This window comes from Mytilus edulis, chromosome 3, assembly GCF_963676685.1.
Source record: "Mytilus edulis chromosome 3, xbMytEdul2.2, whole genome shotgun sequence".
NCBI classification, from domain to species: domain Eukaryota; kingdom Metazoa; phylum Mollusca; class Bivalvia; order Mytilida; family Mytilidae; genus Mytilus; species Mytilus edulis.
In genome coordinates, this window is record NC_092346.1 from 39,026,873 (window position 1) to 39,052,437 (window position 25,565).

The following is a 25,565-nucleotide window of genomic DNA, read 5'->3' on the forward strand; positions in this document are numbered from 1 at the left end:
GCAGTTTTCTTTCACCAATGTTTGTGGTTATGTCTGGCTTCCTCAAATGGCTGCCATTATAGCTATAGCCAATAATGATAGATAAAAGTGGCTGTAAACAACATGAACAAATCAATCAATCACTCATGTGTTTCATTAGTTAAACTTTATGGTCCCAAATGAAGTAAAAAATTAACAGGCTTTCTGTCATCTTTGGACATTGCCTCCTTGAATTTTGTTGTGTCAGTAGAACTATAGTTGATAAAAATTAATATGTCTGTCAGATGACCTGAATGCCCCTGCTCATGCTTTAAATTGTTAAAAGGGGCATAACTCTAGAACTGTAAATGACTCGGTGCCCAAATTTGATTTTGAACCCTATCTGCAATTATTGATTCTTAGCATTGTTTAAGTTTCATAAAATTTGCATAAGGCAAACTTAAATTAGAGTGCGGAAACAAAATGGAACGGATGGAAGGACTGTCAATGCAAGGGTAATAACACTAAATTCTCATGTTGCTGGTGATTTTGACTAATAACATGAATAACAGATTGATTTTCAAGATGTACTGCAGTATTTCAGGGTGAATATTTACAAGTTGCAAACACTGAAAAATTCATTGCTGTAATGTACGATTATTAATTTAATCATCTTGTGAGTATTGTATTAATCCAAAAATATATAAACTTTTAGCTAACACAAAAAGTCATGGGACAGAAAATCACAAAATTAATCATGTTGATAAGATAAAAAGTCACAATAAGTATCTTTTGTATATGAGAGAAGTTCTTACTTTACTTTCATTTAATTGTTGGTACTCTGTAGAGTCTAAATTTTAATTCACAGTGTAGGTAATTGTTTTTAAAGTTGTGACTTTATGTCCGACATATATATATTTATATACATTGTACAAGTCAAGTTTCAATTAATTCAAACAAATACTTCTTTAATGCTATTCAAAAATATATTATAAATTTGCAGTTTCTGGTAAACCATTTAAAACTAGTGCTAACATCTTGTCCAATGGTGTAGATTCAAACTCTCCATAACGTTTTTTATGAAAATATTCGTCTTCTTTCCATGGCTGTGGCAGGATTTTCTTAAATATCTGGTTACCTGTATCAAACCAAACAAAGTTCTTGACTCCTCCTTCTGTATTTATGTCTAAAGTGTTTAACTGAAAGCATGTAAAGTTCAGAGTCGTTTGATCCATGTTGACACACTGAACGCTAACAGGTTCTGGCAACTTCACAACATCTTCTCCGAATCTTTCTCTGGCCCTAGCCGTGGCATATGCAAAGCAGAACATGAGAGATCTACACTGTCTGTCAACATTGTTCCAGTGATCACTGTTCTGCATGAACAATGTATGTGGTCTATTAAAGGCATATGGTAATTTAAAACCATTGCAGGTAGAATCATTATAGAAATGCTCTTTTATCAAATCAATTGTTGGCTCTACAGGATATAAATCTGGCAAAGGCATATCAATAGATTTGTCGATTATTTCTTGATTAGCAAATGGCTGTAAATCTTGATTTGATCCCAACATGTAGCTTGGTGATCCTCGTATCAAAATATTTTTATCGTTAAACATGTAATGTGTATTGATAAATGGTGAATGAATGAGTCGTCTCCCCTTAACAGCGTTGGGGAACTGTGCTGCTGTACTTTGACACATCCTCAAGAGATCTGTCAGGAATATGCCTATTGATTGACTTGGAGGGATACCATATTCTCTTGGAAATTTGAATTTCAGATTTTCTTTGTCAATTCTTCTAGGGAGTTTAACCTTTTTGCTTACCCAGTCCTGTGAATGAATTATATAACGCTTCAAAAGTTTTTCCTTGTTGGGTATTTCTATCTTGTTTACCAAGTCGGAAACATTTTGAGGTAACCCATCAAAATTCTGTGTCTTGGTCAGAACACAAACTTGGTCAATATTTTGCAAAAATTTGATGTTATAGCTATAACATGTAACTGGATTTTCTTTATACAGCGGATTCTCTGTAGGGCTAGGTTCCTCATAGAACCGTGGATCATTAGCTGGTGGCTTCCATTCTTTTTTTATATCAGTCCTGAATTCCTCTAATGGATCAACAATGTTGACACCTATAAAATAGAAGAAATTTTTGACCTTTAGTAATGTTACACTCTTAATTCAAAAAGTAGCATGTATTATATTGTCATGTTCATATCCTGTTCTTTTATACATTGAATTTCAATGTGTATTACAGATATGAATAGTATTTACATGTTAAAACTCAAGACTGTTACATTTTTATTTGAATATAAAAGTCTTTATATTATATGGAGTTCCTGAGAAAATTGTGACAAAAATATATGCTTTCTTCCAACAATTTGAAAAACTTAAATGTATATAGGAAAACAGTAGCATGAGTAAGTCATGTTGTGTCATATAGATTTTAAAAACACATATCGTCGCTGTTATGCAAAAACCTCGTATCTAAGGTTTTGATAATTTTACACCAGGCAGTAAAATCTGAAATCTTTTTTCGATTATTTAGAATTTAATATGTATGTTCCGCTGTATGCGAAAATATCTGATCTTCTAACCAATCAATTACCAAGACGAGCAAAAATTTCTGCACCTATATTGTATTTTCATTATTTTTAAGCTAATATATTAGCTTTGAGAACCTAAAATTGATAAAACTGTACCTGTAATAATGTCAGCTGCCGTGCAAAATTTTTTTCTTTTGAGATACGATATTTTTGCACAACAAAATGTCTCACCAATCCGACTACACTTTTTCGTCACATGTCAGAATTCGGGTTGATGATTGGTTAGAAGGTCAGATATTTTCGCATATAGTGGAACATACATATTTAATTCTAAATAATCGATAAACAGATTTCCGCAAAATGTTGAGATACGAGGTTTTTGCATAACAGCGACGATATATTTTACATTGTACAACTTATCAATGTCAATTTAGACAAATATTAAGTCATACTTCAAAGTAATTCTCGAGAACTAACAAAAATATTTGTAGGGCGAATGGATGGAAGGATTGAAACATGCCCAAGACTGCAATATGAGCACCACTTTTACAGTTGCAATTTAGGCAATTATAGAGTGAGGACATAACAAAGAAGGGAATGAAAGTGGTATCAAATTGTTTAAAAGAGACATGAATGCAAGTACATGTAACATATACATGTAGCATGTTTGAAGTAAGACAGAAGTCTGAAATGAATGCATATATATAACACCTTTTGCAATTACAGTCTGTCAATATGTGAATCTTCTTTAAAATGTTTTTTTCACCACAAGAAATAAAGCAAAATAACAGGGAATAAAATTGAGAATGGAAATATAGGGGAATATGTCCAAGAGACATAAACCCTTACCAAAGATATAATAACAGCCTATTAGTGTTAACCAGATGCTCCGCAGGGCGTAGCTTTATACGACCGCAGAGGTTGAACCCTAAACGGTTGGGGCAAGTATGGACACAACATTCAAGCTGGATTCAGCTCTAAATTTGGATTGTGATTAAATAGTTGACACAGCATAGGTTTCTGACACAGAATGAATGTGTTCTAATGAACTTAAAATTTTTGTTTTCTCTTAGAGCAATTCACTATGCTGTTGAATATTAATCCTCTCAAAAAAATGTTTGAAGAAATTTTCTTTTTTATTTATGAAATTTCAAATGAGAAAAATTGAACCCAATTTTTTTAATTACATCCCTCTCTCCCTTATTCCAAAACTAATCTCAATTAAAATTTCTAATGGAGTTAGAACAATAACTACTCATTTAAATACATCATAAAATATTAAGATGTAAAAAAACTGCTTGTTATCACTGAATGGTAAAGATTATTTTAATTTATCAGTTGGTTGTAAAAAGTGAATATACATTGAATATTGTATAAAACAAAGATTTAAGTTGATTCTGGACAAAGAAAGATAACTCCAATTAAAAAAAAATCTTGCTATTGCACAATATTTTGCAATTAGATATTTCTTGCTTACTATTCTGGACAAAGAAAGATAACTCTAATTAAAAAAAATTTTGCTATTTCACAATATTGTGCAATTAGATATTTCTTGCCATTGCGCAATACTGTGCAATTGAAAAGACTTGCTATTGCACAATACTTAATATAATAATTTTAGATCCTGATTTGGACCAACTTGAAAACTGGGCCCATAATAAAAAATCTAAGTACATTTTTGGATTCAGCATATCAAAGAACCCCAAGATTTCAATTTTTGTTAAAATCAGACTAAGTTTTATTTTGGACCCTTTGGACTTTAGTGTAGACCAATTTGAAAACAGGACCAAAAATGAAGAATCTACATACACAGTTAGATTTGGTATATCAAAGAACCCCATTTATTCAATTTTTGATGAAATCAAACAAAGTTTAATTTTGGACCCCGATTTGGACCAACTTGAAAACTGGGCCAATAATCAAGAATCTAAGTACATTTTTAGATTCAGCATATCAAAGAACCTAACTGATTCATTTTTTGTCAAAATCAAACTAAGTTTAATTTTGGACCCTTTGGACCTTAATGTAGACCAATTTGAAAACGGGACCAAAAGTTAACAATCTACATACACAGTTAGATTCGGCATATCAAAGAACCCCAATTATTCAATTTTGATGAAATCAAACAAAGTTTAATTTTGGACCCTTTGGGTCCCTTATTCTGTTGGGACCAAAACTCCCAAAATCAATACCAACCTTCCTTTTATGGTCATAAACCTTGTGTTTAAATATCATAGATCTCTATTTACTTATACTAACGTTATGGTGCGAAAACCAAGAAAAATGCTTATTTGGGTCCCTTTTTGGACCCTAATTCCTAAACTGTTGGGACCTAAACTCCCAAAATCAATACCAACCTTCCTTTTGTAGTCATTAACATTGTGTTTAAATTTCATTGATTTCTATTTACTTAAACTAAAGTTATTGTGCGAAAACCAAGAATAATGCTTATTTGGGCCCTTTTTTGGCCCCTAATTCCTAAACTGTTGAAACCAAAACTCCCAAAATCAATCCCAACCGTTCTTTTGTGGTCATAAACCTTGTGTTAAAATTTCATAGATTTCCATTCACTTTTACTAAAGTTAGAGTGCGAAAACTAAAAGTATTCGGACGACGACGACGACGCAGACGACGACGCCAACGTGCTTTTTCATTAAAATGTTATTTTGCCACAGGTATGACAGGTAATATTTAGCAAATATCAGTCTATCAGTGTTAAAAATGTACCATGTCATATTCATATTGCTGAAAATATAGAACAACATCTGTATTCATCTAGATCTGTTGTATATTAAAGTAAATACAAATCATTAAAATTGCAAATACAGTGTACTTAATCATGAATGTGTTAAAATTCATATCAAGGAAGGTACATTCTTTAAATTGTTACCAGTTTATACACATATAGATATGAAAATTAAGTATGAGTGCCAATGAGCATGATGAGACAACTTTCTATCCAAGTCACAATTTGTAAAAGTCAAAGTATGACCTTCAACACAGCTCTAGCCTACATGGCCTAGGTTCACAAAGGGCCCCAAAAGTGAATAGTGTAAAACCAAGCAAACAGGAAAAGGTAAAGGCTTTGATTTAAAGTAAAAAGGATTGGAATCTTGTGCTAAATGCTGATTTCATTTTTGTGTCTTCATCATTTGAACTCGGGTGCATATAGTTATACATGTATCATTGGCAGTCATATTGCATCTACTTATTTTTATATTTTAGTTGGGAGTGAGAAAATTTCAGCCATTAAACAGGCAAGCCTAATAATAAACAAGATGCATGAATAATTTCTTGTAGTAATTAGATAATCCTTAAAACCAATTGGCAATCCTTGGGTGAATCCGCTACTCTCCTTAGAACAGAGGCGTAGCATCCTAATTTATATTGGTACGGCAGAAAATCATGCCATCCCGCCTCGCAGAGGCGGTTATGTGGCAAGGGGTTCGGGGGCCGCTTAAGGCCCCCGAGAAAATTTTAATAATTAGTGCAAAATCCTGCATTCTGACAACCTCCAGACACTTAAATTTGGTTCTCCAAAACCCTAGTTTTATGGGCAACAATTTAAAATATGACTCTTTTTTTTTAAAATCAAAATATAAAAATTTATGATAAAAAGTGCAACTTGAATCCTGCATTTTGACAATTTCCTGTCGCTTAAATTTAGTTCCTAAAAAACTTGTTTTATGTGCAATTATTTTACTCTCTTGTGTTAAAATCAATTTCAAAATATAGAAAACAGGGGCGTAGCTAGAAAGAAACGATGTGGACGCAACTACCACCGAGCGGAGCGAGTCGAAAAATTTTTGGGACCCTATTATGCAGATTTTTTTTTTTTTGGGGGTTTCAGTCATAGGACGGTTAAAAGAGGAGCTATATGTAGATAAAAATTTATGAACGTAAAACTATTAATAAATCTTCTGAATATAGTAATACATAAACAACACATATTTGTGATACAAAATTTACTCAAAATTGTCCAAAATCTGCTATTCGGGTCTGGGCAGAAACAAACTTCTCTATTACTTTGTCAACATTCACACTGAAATCCCGATGAATATGCAGTAATGCTATGTAACTTTCATTGTTCATTGTTGATCGTACATTATTTTGTTTTCAATTACATACGTAGTACCGTGACTGATAGATCTCAGGGCCATCATGGCATGGTAGCAGTCGCGAGATGCTAGGTCAGTTTCATATGTCAGGGGCGTAGCAGCCGGTACGGCAGGTACGGCACTCGCCGTACCAATAATGTTCGTTGGTACGGCATGCCGTACCTAAAATTTATATATATAATATAAAAAAACAAGGGTTTTCAACAGTAATAAAGAAAAAAAAGATATTACAGAAAAAAAATAATGATAGAAAAGTCCATGTAGAAGTCATACCAACATACGGTATACATTCATAAGCAAAGTTCGAAAACTTGTATAAGTAGTATATATGCGATAACGAGTAATTGCCCTGTATTAATCAAAGTACGGAATTGTTTACTTACAACAGATTTTAATTGATCATGCATATGGTCATGAACAGTCATAGTACTATCAATAGCATGTTACTGCCTTCTACAATTGTTCTGGTTTAAACACAAATGGCATGGAAGAATCAAAGTTAGAACTCTCAAATGGAGAAACAAACGTTGTGCAGCAAGCATGGAATTTTGTGCGACTGGCATACAAGATTAAAGTTTAGCAAGCTATAAAAACCAGTTTTTGTCCAGAACTTTCTCCTTTAGAAAATACCTGTACCAAGTCAGGAATATGAAAGTTGTTATTCATTCGTTTGATGTGTTTGAGCTCTTGACCTTACCATTTGATAACAGTATTTTCGTTTTGAATGTTCCTGGGCGGGGTTCAGTTTTTTTGCTATTTTATTTTTTGCATTAAAAATATTATATTGAAAACAAGAATAAAAATATTGTCAGTTACTCTGTATGCATGCACCATAAAGTTTAAGTAATAATGACTAAAATATAAACGAGTTGTCCCAATTTTATTGCGTGCCGATCTATCCCATATGGCCGCTACAGAGACAAATAAACGATCTGCACATTGTTAAAATGCACATTCTGCTTGTAGGCACCAAGACGATCGGAATATAATCCAACTTCAACAACATCATACAGTAACACACTTTTACTGTTTTATTAATAGTCATGTGTTGGTAATATCTATTTGGCGTGGCTCGGTACTTATACATCCCGCCACCGTGGATATAAATCTAGCAGTCACATAGTAGACGTGCCAACCTTTGCATGATCCTAAGAAATAAAGTACATAATGATAGACCAGTCCTAGTCGCAGTGATTTTTTTTTATTTTAGTCACTGAAGCCCCAAGTCTGATCTTCGACGGTTTACAAATACGTTTAATGCTATTAGAAAATGCTATTCCATTATATTCCCTGAACTCTCAGCATCTAACTGTTATGTATTTTTTCCCGGTTACCAACCTTTCCCCCTGAAATACCTGGGTTTTTTTTTCTTTAAAAAATACCTTTACTCAAAACATATTATATAAAAAAAAAAAAAACCATGTACATATATATATGTCATATGCATATAATTACAGAAATACATTAATACTAAGGGATTCGAATCAGTATTTCCCTTAATATATTAATCGGTCTCCCTGTAAAAAAAAGGCAAATAACTGCATATAATTTTTTTCTTCTTCTGATCTTTCCTATATGATATGTACCGGGGTGGTGTGTGTCCAGGACTTTGTCAAGACTGTCTCACCCAACTACGATCCTAACCATGAAAATTTATACTATATATTCCAAATGGCTTTGAATCTACTAAAAATTGTTGAACTTGTTTAAACACAAGTAGATTTTCCTCTTATTAAAATTGAGAATGGAAATGAGGAATGTGTCAAAGAGACAACAACCCAAACATAGAAAAAAGCAACAGCAGAAGGTCACCAACAGGTCTTCAATGTAGCGAGAAATTCCCGTACACGGAGTCGTCCTTCAGCTGGCCCCTAAACAAATATATACTAGTTCAGTGATAATGAACGCCATACTAATTTCCAAATTGTACACAAGAAACTAAAATTAAAATAATACAAGACTAACAAAGGCCAGAGGCTCCTGACTTGGGCAAGCGCAAACATTCTGCGGGGTTAAACATGTTTGTGAGATATCAACCCTCCCCTTATACCTCTAGCCAATGTAGAAAAGTAAACGCATAACAATATGCACATTAAAATTCAGTTCAAGAGAAGTCCGAGTCTGAAGTGTAAACTTAAATGGACCAAATCTGATATCGTCCGGAAAATCATTTCAGGATCGAATGACTGACATAAGAAAAGATTTCTGATACAATGCTGTTCTACACTTTCTAAGTTGTGTGTCATTCGTTCGTCTTGTGTCATAGTTATGAATATTACACAGTTGTTAAGGGATAATATCGCTTAAATAATCAGGGGTCTTATTGTGAAACATTTCATGTTTTTTACGTCTTTCTGATAGTAACTCCCATCCTGTTTCGTTGTATAATTTGTTTATGGACGATAACTTAGTACCACCAGTAACTATCAATGCCGCTTCAAATTGCATATTTTCTAGTTTGACAATGAAAATAGATTTTTTTCGCAGTGTTATAGATTCGTCGTTTGTCTTACCCTTACTTGATATTATATGAGAAATTCTGAAGTTTATCCATCATGTTTATTTATTGGTCTTTGTAAACCGGGAATTTTGAAAATCTGTTCATTGGTCTGATCATAGTTCCCTTTACTTCCTGGATACGTTTAGCGAAGATTTGATAGTATAAAATTAGTTTAATAATTTCCTAAAACCGGTATGCATATACGGAATGATGCTCATTTTTTTTTTCTGTCAAAAAAATTCAAGTATTGTAGGAGCACGACAAGGCCTGGCAAGGTGTCCAACACAAAGTTAAAGTGCGTGTATTTATTTTAGTTAAGATGTTCAACGGCCTTCAACTTTTTCGATAAAGTTTAATTGCTGCCTTTTCGACACGATTCATGTTTCAAATTCTGTTTTCTATAGTTTGAAATTGAATTAAACACAAAAGAGTAAAATAATTGCCCATAAAACTAGTTTTTTTAGGAACGAAATTTAAGTGTCAGGAGATTGTCAGAATGCAGGATTCAAGTTTCTCTTTTTATCATAAATTTTTATGATTTTGATTTAAAAAAAAAAAGAGTCATATTTAAAATTGTTACCCATAAAACTAGGGTTTTAGAGAATCAAATTTAAGTGTCTGGAGGTCGTCAGAATGCAGGATTTTGCACTATTTATTAAAATTTTCGAACCCCTTGCCGCATAACCGCCTCTATGAGGCGGGATGCGTCGCTTCGCCATCATGATTTTCTGCCGTACCAATATAAATTAGGATGCTACGCCTCTGTATGTTTTAGACAGTATTGAGATTTGTTCGTTTGTGATATTTCCTACAACATGATGAAGCAGATACAGCACAAAGAAGCGATTTTCTGATAACTTGACGCGACTCCACTCTCCAGTTGCGTTATCATATGGTCTATGAACACAAAAAATAATGAGACTTTCCAATACTGTTTTGGCGTGGTTGCAGGGTGATTGGCTCCAGTAGTCTGTCAACCACATCGCCTCGGCATATTTTCAACGATATCGAAGTGATCTGATAATTCTAATGCCGATTGGTACATCTCATTCCAAACTGATGAACTGTACACTGTAAAATGTGCTCCAAAACTACATATCTTAGACTGAGTATTACAAATTCAAAAGTAAAAATCTTGTAAAAGATACAAGTAACCTTCCGATTTTGTCATAATCTCCAAAAAAAAATTATTTTGAAACCAAATGTCGTTATTTAATGAAGTTATTTATTTCATCAATTAAAAAAAGTGACAACATAGGTGTTTCCTTTAAAATTCAATTTATAAATTTTTATTTTGCCATTTCTTTTTTTGCATGCCGAATCAATGTGCATGCAACTTCGGAGCTACGAACTTTTTCTGAATGAACAGCTTCATCAACACTTGTAACAAGGTTGTAAAACTTATATCCGGGATAGACGGAAAAGACACCAACAGTCTCCGATTCCGATTGACCAACTCATCTCTCTCTCTTCTGCTTTTTTTTTTTTTTTTTTTTTTTTTTGTGAAAACGACGTGGATGCACGTGCTGTCGTGCCTCCGGGTAGCTACGCCCCTGGAAAACAGAATTTGAAACATGAATCGTGTCGAAAAGGCAGCAATTAAACTTTATCAAAAAAGTTGAAGGCCGTTGAACATCTTAGCTAAAATAAATACACGCACTTTAACTTTGTGTTGGACACCTTGCCAGGCCTTGGCATGCTCCTACAATATTTGAAAATTTTTGACAGAAAAAAAAGCGCCATTCCGAATATGCATACCGGTTGTAGGAAATTATTAAACTATCAAATCTTCGGTAAAAGTATTCAGGAAGTAAAGGGAACTATGAACAGACCAATGAGCAGATTTTCAAAATTTCTTTTACAAAGACCAATAAATAAACATGATGGATAACTTTCAGAATTTCTCATACAATATCAAGTAAGGGTAAGACAAACGACGAATCTATGACACTGCGAAAAAATCTATTTTCATTGTGAATATGGTTTCATCGCAATAACGATCAATAAGTTTATGACGACAATGTTAGAACTGCTAAAGCGATAATATAGTAGAAACGTAACAATGCCAACAACTTAGAACAAACAAAGTAAGAACATTTCCAGAGAGGGACATCCGAATTTACAAGTCATTTATAAAGGCATCGTGATTACAGATTAGTTTGTATAAATTGTATCACCATCACTGCTAGCGATCCGATGGATAAATCTGTTGTAGAGCTGTCACTCGTTCAGACGTATTTAAATATTCTAAACATCAGCCCAACAATGTAAGAGCTGTTAACGCAAATTTTTGTTTTTCCCTCACCAGAATTCGAACTGAGATATCGTGGTACCAAATTGCATTGCACTATGATCGGCGCGCTAGACCAGTCGACCACTTTGGCTCTTATCAAAAGTGATCAACTAGAAAATATGCAACTTGAAGCGGCTATGCTAGTTACTGGCGGTACTAAGCTATCACCCATAAACAAATTATACAATGAAACAGGATGGGAGTTACTATCAGAAAGACGTAAAAAACATGAAATGTTTCACAATAAGACCCCTGATTATTTATAATTAAGCGATATTATCCCTCACAACTGTTTAATATTCATAACTATGACACACAACATATAAAGTGTAGAACAGCATTGTATCAGAAATCTTTTCTTACGTCAGTCATTCGATCCTGAAATGCTTTTCTGGACGATATCAGATTTGGTCCCATCTAAGTTTACACTTAAACGTTACCTTAATCAAAATGTAAGTAAAATACCAAATTCTTATTTATATGGAGAAAGGAAAGGACAAATACTTCATGCCAGACTTCGGATGGATTGTAGTAATCTAAACGAACTTGTATTAAGAGAAATCTTGAAGAAATTAAAAACTGTGCTTGTGGTAGAATTGAAAGCAGTAAGCATTGTCTTCTCGAGTGTACTCCCTTGTCCGAAAACGTACAATAGAAACTTTTCTGTTCCCATTCAATATAAAACACTCCTATTTGGCAAAATAACCTCAGTCAAGAGGAAAATCTACTTGTGTTTAAACAAGTTCAACAATTTTTAGTAGATTCAAAGCCATTTGGAATATATAGTATTTCATGGTTAGGATCGTAATTGGGTGAGACAGTCCTGACAAAGTCCTGGACACACACCAACCCGGTACATATCATATAGGAAAGATCAGACAAAAAAATCAACTTTTTATTTGCAGTTATTTGCCTTTTTTTACAGGGAGACTGATTAATATATGAAGGGAAATACTGATTCGAATCCCTTAGTGTATTTCTGTAATTATATGCATATGACATGTATATATGTACATGTTTTTCATTTTGTTTTTTTTATATATGTTTTAAAGAAAGAAAAAAAACAGGTATTTCAGGGGGAAAGGTTGGTATAAACCGGGAAAAAAATACATAACAGTTAGATGCAGAGAGTTCAGGGAATATAATGGAATAGCATTTTACGTGTTTGTAAACCGTAGAAGATCAGACTTGGGGCTTCAGTGACTAAAATTTAAAAAAATCACTGTGACTAGGACTGGTCTATCATTATGTACTTTATTTCTAAGGATCATGCAAAGGTTGGCACATCTAATATGTGAATGCTAGATTTATATCCACAGCGAATCCACAGCGAATATTCGTAACACTTGCTTTTTGATTTCAGCGTCACGGAACGCTAAATACTTTTAGTTTTTTTTTCGATATCACACAGTAGATTGCTGATTTGTAGAGTGTAAAACTCAAAAATTATGAGAAATAATATACAACCAAGTGTCGCACGGAACTTTTGAACATTTAGTTTATTATGTATAAAATTCACACTTTAACTGTTAAATGAAGAAAAAAATCATTATTTTCCAATAAAAAATGTGTTAAATTACAAGTGAAAATCGCATTCAGTTTTTTTCGTATGTTTTGTTCAAAATGCAACATTCTTTGCAAACACTTCTTAAAAACTTGAAGGAAAACAAAAAGCCATATATACAACGCACATTAGCAAATATGAAAAACGCGATCACAAAAATTTACCATAGCACAAATGATATCACACATTCACAATGGCGGGATGTATAAGTACCGAGCCACGTCAAATAGATATTACCAAAACATGACTATTGATAAAACAGTAAAAATGTGTTACTGTATGTTAGTTGTTGAAGTTGGATTATATTCCGATCGTCTTGGTGTCTAGAAGCAGAATGTGCATTTTAACAATGTGCAGATGGTTCATTTGTCTTTGTAGCGGATAAATCGGCACGCAATAAAATTGGGACAACTCGTTTATATTTTAGTCATTATTACTTAAACTTTATGGTGCATGCAAAAACAAAGTAACTGACAATATTTTTGTTGCAAAAAATAAAATAGCAAAAATACCGAACCCCGCCCAGGAACATTCAAAACGAAAATACCGTTATCAAATGGTAAAGTCAAGAGCTCAAACACATCAAACGAATGAATAAAAACTTTCATATTCCTGACTTGGTACAGGTATTTTCTTAAGTAGAAAATGCTGGACTAAAACTGGTTTTATAGCTTGCTAAACTTTAATCTTGTATGCCAGTCGCACAAAATTCCATGCTTGCCGCATAACGTTTGTTTCTCCATTTGAGAGTTCTAACTTTGATTCTTCCATGCCATTTGTGTTTAAACCAGAACAATTGTAGAAGGCAGTAACATGCTATTGATAGTACTATGACTGTTCATGACCATATGCATGGTCAATTAAAATCTTTTGTAAGTAAAAAAAATCCTTACTTTGATTAATACAGGGCAATTATTCGTTATCGTATATACTACGTATACGAGTTTTCGAACTTTGCTTATGAATGTATACCGTATATTGCTATGCCTTCTACAGGGACCTTTCTATCATGATTTTTTTTCTGTAAAATCTTTATTTTCTTTATTTTCGTTGATAAAACTTATTTTTTTATATTTTTTATATAAATTTTAGGTACGGCATGCCGTACCAACGAACATTATTGGTACGGCAAGTGCCGTACCTGCCGTACGGGCTGCTACGCCCCTGTAGAAACTATATATGTTTTTATTATACTTTAAGCAAATTTCTTATATACTCTCTATTCATTTCATTGGACACGCTGCATTTGTTAATTTTTACTAACATTTTATAAACACCATCCACCCAAAGCAATAGGGGATAATATTAACGAGTTTCAATGCCTAAAATAAACATCCACTAATTCAGGGCTCACATTTATAGCATGCGACTAGGAGAAGTCCAAATAATTTTGACGTCTTGAAAGGCTTTTATACTTTTTTTCTTTGACGCCTTAAATCACTGCAAAGCAATAAGCATAATCGGCTTTTTAGAAGTCATAATTATTTGGACTATCCCAGGGTGACAAAGCTGTTTTTACGTCTCATACTTTGGCAAATTGCTATGTCCGACTTTGAAATTCTTAAACAGGTCTCATTGCATTGTTTTGACTAAGGATTTGTGTTTTCTTTGCTTTAACAGCACAGGCAACGGCAAAGAAGTCTGTGTTTTACATATGTGGTTGGACTAAATAATTTTATATCTATGAATATTTTTTTTTTTTTTTTTTTTTATGCTACCTAATTTTTCTATAGCTTCTGGCACTTGCAGGGGAGGATTTTTGTATTTTCCTCTAGTCTTCCAGACAGTCTTTAACCATTTAACTTTGTTAATTTTATAATAAAACAGTTCTTTAGTGAGCCTCATGGTTCCAAAAATTGTTTGTGTGCAAAGCTATGCACTGTCCCAAGGCTTTCCGGAAACCGGAAGTTTACATGAGCATATGAAAAACCATGAAAAGTATCGAATATAAAATCTAAAAGCTCACACTACAGAAAAAAAAAACAGAAGTAAATATGCATCTAGTTCCAGGCTCTGTTCAGTTCGGAGCATCTATGTTCTCTGTTTATGGAAGATGATTGTCTTCGTCTGCACATTTAAATGAGATGTTGTTTTGTAAAACTGTCATTGTCATAAATAATCGCTATGCATGTTTTATCCTGTTTACATTCCAAAATAAGATAAAAAGTTGTGTTATGTAGGGGTTTTAATCGAATAAATGAGACTTTCATGATCCATATCAATTTCAAACATTAATAATACCCCTAGAGTAATTATTGATCTGATGCATTTCCAACTAGTTGGGACTATTTAATTTCTAACCAACACTACAATTATAAATATCAAGACATTCATGTCTGTGGATTACAATCCTCTTTTCATAGACATATATAGACCTTAGATACAATAAACTTTATTACGCCAATCAGGTCACAAGTTGCTGAGAAGAATAATTATTTCTCTTGTGGAGAGTTGTCTCATTGGCAATCATACAAATGTACCACATCTTCTTTTTTTTATTGGTCGAAATAGCTGTCATTAACTGAGAGTACTCTTAGATCTGTACCTAATGTCTTTTTGTTGTATACATGTACGACATGTAAGACATACAATTATCCATCCACATTCACTCTGTTTTTGGAAAGATTAGAACTTGTTCTAAATCTTTACTTAGGCACTGGCCTCCCTAACAGCACGACAGGTTAGCTACTGTTACCAAATGCATTCACGCTGAAATATAGTTCCCTATTGTTCTCATCCATGTGCACATAATACACATGTATATAAACTGAAAAAATATGTATATTGGAGCAGTTCATTCAAGAATGTATGTCATTAAGGTGTATTGATGTACAGGTTTTTTTTTATAAACATTTGGATAGGGTTATTGGGTATTGATACAATACTAGTATGATTGACAACTGTCATTATCACTAAACAATCAGAGACAAGGTAGACCTTTAATTACATTGCCCCACCTCCTAAACTGTCAATCAAATTGACCACATTACTTATCAACCTCAGTCTTACATAATTATACAGATCCTGCAATATACAGACCCTGCAATATACAAATATTTGACCACATAATTGAATACAAAAATGTATATATATATTAGATGTTTGATATATAAGGATGATAGATTATTTATTGCCTATAACTTTTGATCTACATTACATATATAGTGATTCTGTAAATTATATTTGAAAGATAAATAATTAATGGATTAAAAAGATCTTTAAAAAAAAAAGAAATATGAATATAAATATGAATATATAAAAGGTATTCAAGTAAGGCCTATAATATACTTGATACATTTGCAATCATCATTTGTGATTAATCAACAATTTAGATTGGTTCACTTTTTTTTTTATCAGCATGATCAGGAATTGGTTTGAAACAGTTGTAAATTATTAGTTTATTCCCCATCAATCATTATGTCTATTTTAGTCATTTGAATTTTTATTAGGAGTGAATATATATTTTTGCAATCAAGAAAGAATCCACATTTCAATAATATGAGTTTTTTAATTTCTTTATGTTGAAACGGTACATTTTCAATGCCCTGTGTTGAAAAATACTTTTAAAATTGATCAAAGGGCACTGTACAACTTTTAATCTTCAATGTCATATAACCTCTTTTTCTACTTACAAAATGCCTCAAAACAACATTTTTAGATTATTTTTGTTGACACTTTAAAGTTCTTAGCTGTTGGTCTAGATTTTATGTCTTACATGTACAAAGATAGTTGGTTACATTTACTAGAAGAATTTTTGATTTGCACAGTATTGCCCAATAGCACAATATTGCAGAATACATTTGAAGGACAGTATTGTGCAAATGTGTAGTATTACACAATTTTTTGTTTTTTTGAAACATGTTCAGAACAGGCAACATTATTTGGATAAGACATAAACTGCAGTTTAAATAAAATTGTGCAAATTAAGAGACCCATATTATTTAATTTGAGCTCATTTTATCTTCATACTGGAAAAACATGTTTCTTTCTAAAAACCTGCTGTTAATGCAATTTTCAGTAATAGTGCTTTATTATTGTTCATTTTTTCCCTGCCATACCTTAATATGAAATTATTCAAATTACTCTTCTAATCTTTCACTTTGATTGTTAGATAAACTTTTATTTGTATCCATCTGAGTTACGCCTTTTTTCAACTGATTTTTATACGACTGTTTAAAACTTACATTCATATATAATGTTATCATGTTTGGGGTAGTGTTGTTGTCATTGTCGAAAGGCACATTTGCTTTCCGGATTTAGTTTTGGTTTAGTAAAAGTTGCCCCAAATGTTTTTGAAATGAGGGGCAAAAAGAGGACCACAAACCTTTTGTAGTTTCCAGACAACAACTTATGTTTTTATAAAGTTGATGGAACTCTCTGAAATTGTTAATTTTTTCCTAAAAAGAAAATAATCTTCAAAATTTCACAGTATTGCCCAATAGCACAATATTGCAGAATACATTTGAAGGACAGTATTGTGCAAATGTGTAGTATTACACAATTTTACGCAAAACACAGTATTGTACAATAGCACAGTATTGCACAAAAGCTCAGTATTGGGCAATAGCAAGAAATCTTCAATTGAATAGAAATATATCTTTTAGCCAATTCAATGGGATTAATTTAGTCTTTAATTTTTGGAGGTTCTAACTGTGTATTACTATTATAGATATTGGGCTCTATTTTTAAATTGGTCTATATGTACATCAAAGTCCAACAGGCCCAAAGTTAAACTATAATTGATATCATCAAAATCTGAATTCTTGCAGCTTTATGATATATATAATATGCATGTATACTTAATCTTATTTTCAAGGGCCTTTTATAGCTGACTATACGGTATGGGCTTTGCTTATGATGAAGACCGGCAGTGACCTATACCTGTTAATTTTAATGTCCTTTGGACTCTTGTAGAGAGTTGTCTCATATGGCAATCATACCCCATCTTCTTTTTATGCCCTTGCCATAGCGGTTTAACTCTTATCCGCCTGTACATGTTTGTATGTCTGTACTTTTGTTTGCCTCAGCCAAATTTTATGAAACATATACACAATGCTAATTACCTCAAAACACAGATCACTTTTGAATTTAGGTGGCGTCACTTTAACCATTGTTGAGTTATGCCCCTTTACAAATTGAAAAATTACTTAATTTTTTGTTTCAGTTCTCTAATTTAAGTTAGCCTCAACCAAATACTATGAAACATATACACAAAGCTAAATACCGCAAAACACAAATCTAGTTTCAATTTTGGTCGTGTCACTGTAACGGTTTTAGAGTTATGTCCCTTCACAAATTGAAAAATTGCTAAATTTTTAGTTTCCATTCTCTTACTTAAGTTAGCCTAAAACAAGTAAATGAAACTTATACACAATACTTATTCTCAAAAAACACAGACCAAGTTCAAATTTGGGAAGCTTCACTTTTACAGTTCTTCAGTTTTGTCCCTTTATAACTTTATATGATATGCAAGTTGGAACATCATTTGTGTCCCATGGAAAAATTCCCAATTCAAAAAAAAATTATATCACTTCAGGAAAATACTAAGAACCTATAACTATACAAGGTCATCAATTATTTTTTTCATTTATGCTATGAAATTTTGTTGAAGAATATACCTGGTCCAGTACTTTGAAATTTGTAATCTTTTTCATAACCTTGCATTGATTTCTTCATCAATGTAGTTTTTGATTATATGTAGAATTATATCATCATTTTCTGTTTTTTTATCTATAATTTTATTTTTAGAATAAGATGTCTGGAACAGAAAACACAGAAAGCACTGAAGAGCAGTCATGTGACATATGTAAAATTTCATATGTCACTGAAAAGGTTGGTGTTATTTGCAGTTTTGTCATTATGAACACATATTTGCATGCAAGTGCTTTTTGAATAGCAAAATATGCCTCATACATACATATACATATATATATATATATATATATACTCTTGTATGCTGTGACAGCCATGTTGCATAGCAGTACATGTATCAATTGTGAAATATGCACTGAAATAAAGTACTATAGAGTATTTGTCAATTAATACTGATATGATTCTGTAATTATTACATGATTTTCTATTGCGTTATGACAACTTTGCTTCATTTATTATTATTTTTTTAATCTACATTTTTCTTCTAGGAATTACAAGATCATGAATGGTCACTTATGCACCACATCAAAATTGAGCAAAGAAAAAAGTGAGTAATTATTTCAAATTTATCTGCCATAGATAAAACTTACAATTTGTTGTTATTTTATGGGGAAAATGAAGTACATATATACATGTACTGTACACATCAGAAAAGCAACTCTCACTATTCTTCCAGCGTCTTAAGGTTCAAAACCACCACTGCATGTTTGGTAGGCCTGTGTATTGGGAAATTTGAAACGCAATAATATCAAAACAGCAAAAATTCAAAAGAGATGTGACTTTTGTACATATATACCAAAAGAAATCTCATTTACAGCAATCATTTTAATTGTTTCATTGCATTCAATAGCAAATTTTCATTTTTGGCAACTCAAGCAAAGATTTAAGGAAAATCCACAGGAATTTATTAAAGAGATTTTCCTTATAACACTTGAATCTTTGATTACTCACGTATTTGTCAATATTGTACAAAAAAAAGAGTGGCTGACATCCAGCAAGTTCAAGAAGGTTCACTTGTAAAGGTCCATATTTGTACTTGTTTCAACTATTATCTTTATTTAAAAGTTGGTTTAAATGAAATCTAAGGGTTATAATTGCTAGGACTATATGCAGGAATCCCCTGTCTATTAAATACAGAATTGTTGAATATAATATAACAAAGGGGAGAAAGTGGATTTTATATAAAAATTCAAAAAGGTTAGCTATGAATCAAACCAATGGTACATAATCCTTAAGCAGGTGAAATTAAATGATGTATTTTTCTTATAATGAACTTATGCTATATAAAATTAAGAATGGAAATGGGGAATGTGTCAAAGAGACAACAACCCTACCATAGAACAGACAAAGGCCGAAGGCCAACAATGGGTCTTCACTGCATCGAGAAACTCCCAGATCTGGAGGCGTCCTTCAGCTGGCCCCTAACTAAACAAATATGTATACTAGCTCAGTGATAATGGACGTCATACCAAACTACAGCACATTTTATTCAATGATAATATAGTTGATGTTATATAGTTACTCAAATCCTCCATTGTAGAGTTATTGCAATGTAAATGCTATGTAAAATATATTTATATATGTGCATATCATGTATATCATGATTAATATCTGATACTGTTGGTTTTCTCAATCATTATTTCTTTCAATCTAAAATATACTTTATTACATGTTCTTAAAAAGGCAATTTTTTAAATATTAGCATATTCATTAATCAAAAAGTAAATGACTGGGTTAAACTAAAATGTTGAGACAAAGTTCACTTGAGATAATCCATTTTTAAGGGACACAACTCTGTAATATTTTTATTTTTAGGGAAAAAAGTAAGATAATCACTGAATCCTCGCTCATAATGTATATTGAGGTGTATAACCATATATAGTTAGAATATGTCTTATGCAATGAAAATGGGATACCTAATATGTGTGTTTTGTTTACAGGGGTGCAGTACACAAATGTTCCTTGTGTTTTACAATATCTCCTAACCTTATAGAATATGGCAAGCATTTGAATGGAGACAAACACAAACAAGCAATAGAGGAAAGCAGAGTACAGATTGAAACCTTAGATCCACAGGAAATACAATCCAGGTTACACTCTAGGTAAGAATTTACTGTATTTAAATCCACCAGATATTTAGTTGAGGTTCCCTCATGATTGTTATATATAAATCTGGATGTAATTCTGCATAAATGCTTGTCAAGGTACACACGCATTAAACATTTATTACTTCAGATTAAAGTTTTTTTTATTAGATTCCAATTTTCATTGATTTAGAAAATTTAACTTCATGGCCTGTTTTTGACAAATTCTTAATACACAAAAATACTGAACTACAGGGAAAATTAATAATAGAATGTCCCTTAACAAATAGCAAAATCAAAAGCTCAAACACATTAAACAAATAGAAAACAACTGTCATATTCCTGACTTGATACAGGCATTTCTTTATTAAGAAAATGGTGGACTAAACCAAGTATTTGTATAGTCTAACTATACAAATCCTTGACTAAACCTAGTTTTATAGCTATTCTCATTTGTATGACAGTCACATTAAGACCTATAGAAGCATTGTATACTTTTCAATGCTTTATTCATGGTTTACTTATGATACTCAAAAAGTTCTTAAAAAAATAATACTTCCACTTATAATATTGTTCTATTGTTAACAAAATGTTAAAAATGTGTACACATTTTACATGTTGTAATGAAAAAAGTTATTGTACAACACAGAATAAGGAAAGGATGAATACAAATTAATGGAGACTGGAATTTGAAATAAAATGATCCAAAATTTCAACGTAAAACATATAGTTTAAAACAATATATTAAATGTTATAATTGTTACAATTTCCAGATATGTATGAATAAATGCAGTTGTAAAGTATATGTGAATGATTGTTGTTTGCTTTTCGCCACATTAGCATAAAAAGGCTATGTATCGCTACGACAGCTAATTCGAATGATATGTGAATGGTCAGGGATAATGGTCAACAAATACCCTCCATCAAAACATTATGTATACATGTATCTATATCATATAATCATTCATATGCCAAGCTCCACATTGCTCTGATCCATAAAGTTTTGCACCCTTTTAAGATATATACCTTGAACTTCATGTAACATATTCACTATTCTTCTGATTTATTACAGTGAAAAAGATGAAGATCCTCATTCAGAAACAGACAGAATGGAAACCAGTTATGGCAGAGACCCAAGAGGACATCAGAGGTCATATTCCCAACCTGCAACTAGGGGTCAGTTCTTTGGAAACAGGAGACCTTACAGAAACAGACATGGTCAGTTCTATGACAAAGGTTATAATTACCAAGACAGTATGGAAAACCCTTATTGGCATAAAAGTGGAATGATGCAGATGTTTCCTTATCAATGGAGACAGCCATGGGATTCCACTTCTCCAGATCCTTGGGAACACCCCAATCAGACTCCTGAAGACATGGAATTCCAATATCAAGACAAAAATAGAAACAGAAGACCTAGCCATCAAGAGTCAAATGAACAATATTCTGGACGGGAAAGGTACAATAGATATGAATATGTACGACCAGAACGGGACCAGGATGTTGATAAACGTAGAATTGATGTAGATGAGAATAGAAAATCTGTGAGGTTTGAGGATGAATCCGAGGAAACGTCGGGATATTTGTCACAGCCCCAAGTGAGTCAGGATTTTATTACTTCAAAACGGAGGAAAAGAAGTAGCGACATTCCAGAAAAAGAGCAACCAGTTGGTGGGAGGACAACTAAAAATAGTAAAAGTCGATCGCAAGAGTCTCCCGTTGTTGAAGCTGATAGTACAACGGATATTGAAATGTCGACCAAAAGGTCATCAGTGGACAAAGACAGAAAACAGGAGGTTAAGAAAAAAACAGAGGCAAAAGTTAAGAAGAAAAAAGCAAGTAGTAGTAAAACTTCTCCAAGGTCAGATGAAGGTGATACAGTTTTGGAACGAGCAGAAAAGCTATGTAAAGAGCTTAGAGATAGAAGAGAAAAAGCAAAGAAAGATGTACAAAAAGGAAAGAAAGTAGAGAAAAATGAAGAAATAAATAAACAGTTGGCTAAGTTTGCTGAAATAAATAAAAGTTATGTCAAAGGTGTTCTTGATGATGCAGACTTAGATGTGCCTTTAAAAACATTTGATATGCGATCCAAAAAGAGCGATAAAATTTCATCCACTACTCCGAAAAAAGAAAAAATCTCAGCAAGTTCCAGCAGTCCTGCCAAGGAAATAACTCCTGTAAGTTCTACTACAAAAACGAAGAACAAGAAACCAGTTTCTAAGGTAGAGAGCCCTAGCAGGTCCACTGATAACAAAGTGAAGGATGTCAGTCCTTGTCCTAGGAAAATTATAGATATACATAGCATTGAAAGCCCTGATGAATCACAGACTGAAAAAAGTTCACAGAAAAAAACAACTAGTCAGCCAAAATCTAAAGCAGGCAAGACAAAAGTAACAAGCAAAACTAGAGATATTGATGAAATAAGAAAAGAGATTGAATTAGAAGTTCGTCAGTCCCAACAAGACAAAAGTAATAAATCTCTTTTAAATGAAAGCCTGACTCTACTAGAAAATGAAGAGGATGAGTCAGCTGTATCAGAGAAAAATGTAGGCTTCAGAGAGACTCAAGATTCAGCTGAACCATCTAAATTACGGTCTTCTGTTGAATCTACTAGCCGGGAATCCTTATTAAAAATGGTAAATTCACCAAGGTCTCGTAAAGAGAGACAGCAATTAGCTGAGTTTTTGAGAACATATGCTAAATCACAAAACCGCTTATCATTACCTAGATTTAACTTGCAGATGTCAGGCTTGTATGATAACCTTGAACATTATGGCGAATTCGGTTTGGAAGAGCTTTCGCCAGAAGTCCAACTTCAAATTGCAGAACTAATAGAGGCTGATATCAAGCCAGATATTGATGAGCTTGAACAAAATTTATTATTGTCTAATATCAAAATAGAAGGTGCAGATGATTTTCCTGGAATAGGCACACAGCTATCCGCCAGTGTTGATAAATTAGAACTATTGGATAAATCTCTGAATGAGCGAGAAAAATCATCAGCAGGCTTTTCAGATGTTGAGAGTATGAATGAGTTGAACAGACTGAAATCAAAGATTTTATCTAGTAGTGAAATTAAAAAGGAACCTGATGTTGCGGTGAAAAGTCCTAAAAGATCAAGTGGTCCACAATCACCACAGTATAGCCAAGAAGAAAGAGAGTTCATAGAAAAATTCTGTAGTCCTGGAAGTCCAGCTAAGGATGTCAGTAGTCCACAGAAGCTTTTGGGAAGACCTGATATTTCAAGGGAATCAAGGGTCAGTAGTCCACAGAAAGATGTTGGAAAAACAGATATTTCAAAGGATTCTCAGGTTGGTAGTCCACAGACACATGCTAGCAAGGCTGATATCCAGAGAGATTCTGTGGCTAGAAGTCCACAGAAACATGCCCACAGAGCTGATATCCTAAAGGATTCTCAATTCAGTAGTCCACAGACCCATGATCACAATTCTGATGTTCTTAGGGATTCTCCTGTCAGAAGTCCACATACTCACAGAGCAGATATTCCTAGGAAATCACAGGACGATTCTTTCCGACACCGAATTAAAACAGAGATGCCTTTTATCACTGATGCACAAGATACTTTTGTATCTGATGATTATGTAGATCAAAGAGAAAAAATCAACCAGACAAAATCCAGTGATATATTAGGGCCTATTAAAACTAGTATTAGCAATTTCCGTAGTAGGTCTAATTCTATGTCAAGTTTACATACAACTAAAGACTTTAATTTTAGTGATAGTCTGCGGTCAAATCCAGAAAGTAACACCAAGTTAGAACCAGTGACATCAATTGACCCATTAGAATTATGGCGTAAAGAACAAGCAAGGGAGACAACTTCGGAAAAACCTGAAAAACTGGACAATTTACAATTAAAATCTGATGAATATAAGCATATGAAATCCACAGTTACAAATTTCAGTCCCAGCAGGAGACAGGATAGGGAACAAACTGCAGTATCTCCAAACAAACTAACAGATGATGGACTGGCAAGTTACAGAGGAAGTCTGGAGAGCAATGTTATCTCTTCAATGTCTCAGAATAAAACTAATCAACCGGAACCATCTATTACTGTGACTGGCAGTCTTCCATGGAATAATAGGGGACTATTACCGCACACTCCAATAAAATCAGATATGACACAGCCTGGGACTTCATGGTTTGATGCTGTTTCATCAGGTCAGCAAAAGTATCATACACAATCAGGTCATGAATCTGTTGGTGAAAAGATATTAGTGGCTCCCTCTGTTTCTACTTGGCTTAGTAGTGGGATACCAAAGACTGAACCATTGTGCGCTGTAGGGACTGTAGCATTAACCAGCACTACAACAGTAACAACCTGGTCTACCTCATCTGGATATTTGACTCAACCTCAAGGTATGTTCATTAAATGTGATTGTTGATTTTTAGTTGTGAGGTCACATAGATACGACTTGGCTGTAATAGCAAAATTTTGTAGTCTCCATAGTTCTCAAGATCAATATTTTATCAATATCAGGTCACCCTTGAAATTCTTTGTTTGATGTTGCCTACCCATGCCTTTACGACAAGAAAATGATGAAAGTGCAAACAATTTTTTTTTTTAATTAACAGGTAGGCTGCTTTTCATGTGGCTATGAAGGGACTGCAAACAATTTAAGTCTTATTGTTGGGCTCTGTATATCTTGTTATCTATAGATAAAAAATACATAGTTTGAAAAATATGTTGATGATGTCAAACTCTAACAATCACTTTCTGAAAATATGACACAGGCCGTTTAGGAAAAGTATTTTGTAATATGAAAACTATGGATGTTGAGCAATAAACAATCAATCATTGATCAAGGTCATCAAACCCCTAACCTTTTG

General features: G+C 33.0%; 2 protein-coding genes across 3 annotated transcripts in view; one reads left to right on the forward strand and one right to left on the reverse strand.

Moving 5' to 3' along the window:
• Window positions 1–905: 905 nt before the first annotated feature.
• On the reverse strand, window positions 906–14,883 carry LOC139516457 (large ribosomal subunit protein mL37-like). The gene is made up of 2 exons (XM_071306593.1): window positions 14,700–14,883; window positions 906–2,092 (listed from the first exon to the last, which is right to left on the reverse strand). The coding sequence occupies exons 1-2, from the start codon at window positions 14,824–14,826 to the stop codon at window positions 948–950; spliced, it is 1,272 nt and encodes a 423-aa protein (XP_071162694.1). The 5' UTR covers window positions 14,827–14,883; the 3' UTR covers window positions 906–947.
• Window positions 14,884–18,700: 3,817 nt separating this feature from the next.
• LOC139516456 (serine-rich adhesin for platelets-like) overlaps window positions 18,701–25,565 on the forward strand; it is a 44,974-nt gene continuing 38,109 nt past the window's right edge. For both annotated transcript variants that reach the window (XM_071306592.1, XM_071306591.1), the window contains exons 1-4: window positions 18,701–18,813; window positions 19,122–19,180; window positions 20,574–20,735; window positions 21,790–25,094. In XM_071306592.1, coding sequence (XP_071162693.1) covers window positions 18,736–18,813; window positions 19,122–19,180; window positions 20,574–20,735; window positions 21,790–25,094 — 3,604 coding nt within the window. In that variant the 5' untranslated portion in view covers window positions 18,701–18,735. The remainder of the gene's footprint in view (window positions 18,814–19,121; window positions 19,181–20,573; window positions 20,736–21,789; window positions 25,095–25,565) is intronic.

Coding starts and splice junctions, on each gene's coding strand:
- LOC139516457 (XM_071306593.1), bottom strand. CDS start 14,826: ATGAGGCTCACTAAAGAACTGTTTTATTATAAAATTAACAAAGTTAAA. Junction 2,093..14,699: donor AGAAGCTATAGAAAAATTAG/GTAGCATAAAAA, acceptor TCTATTTTATAG/GTGTCAACATTGTTGATCCA.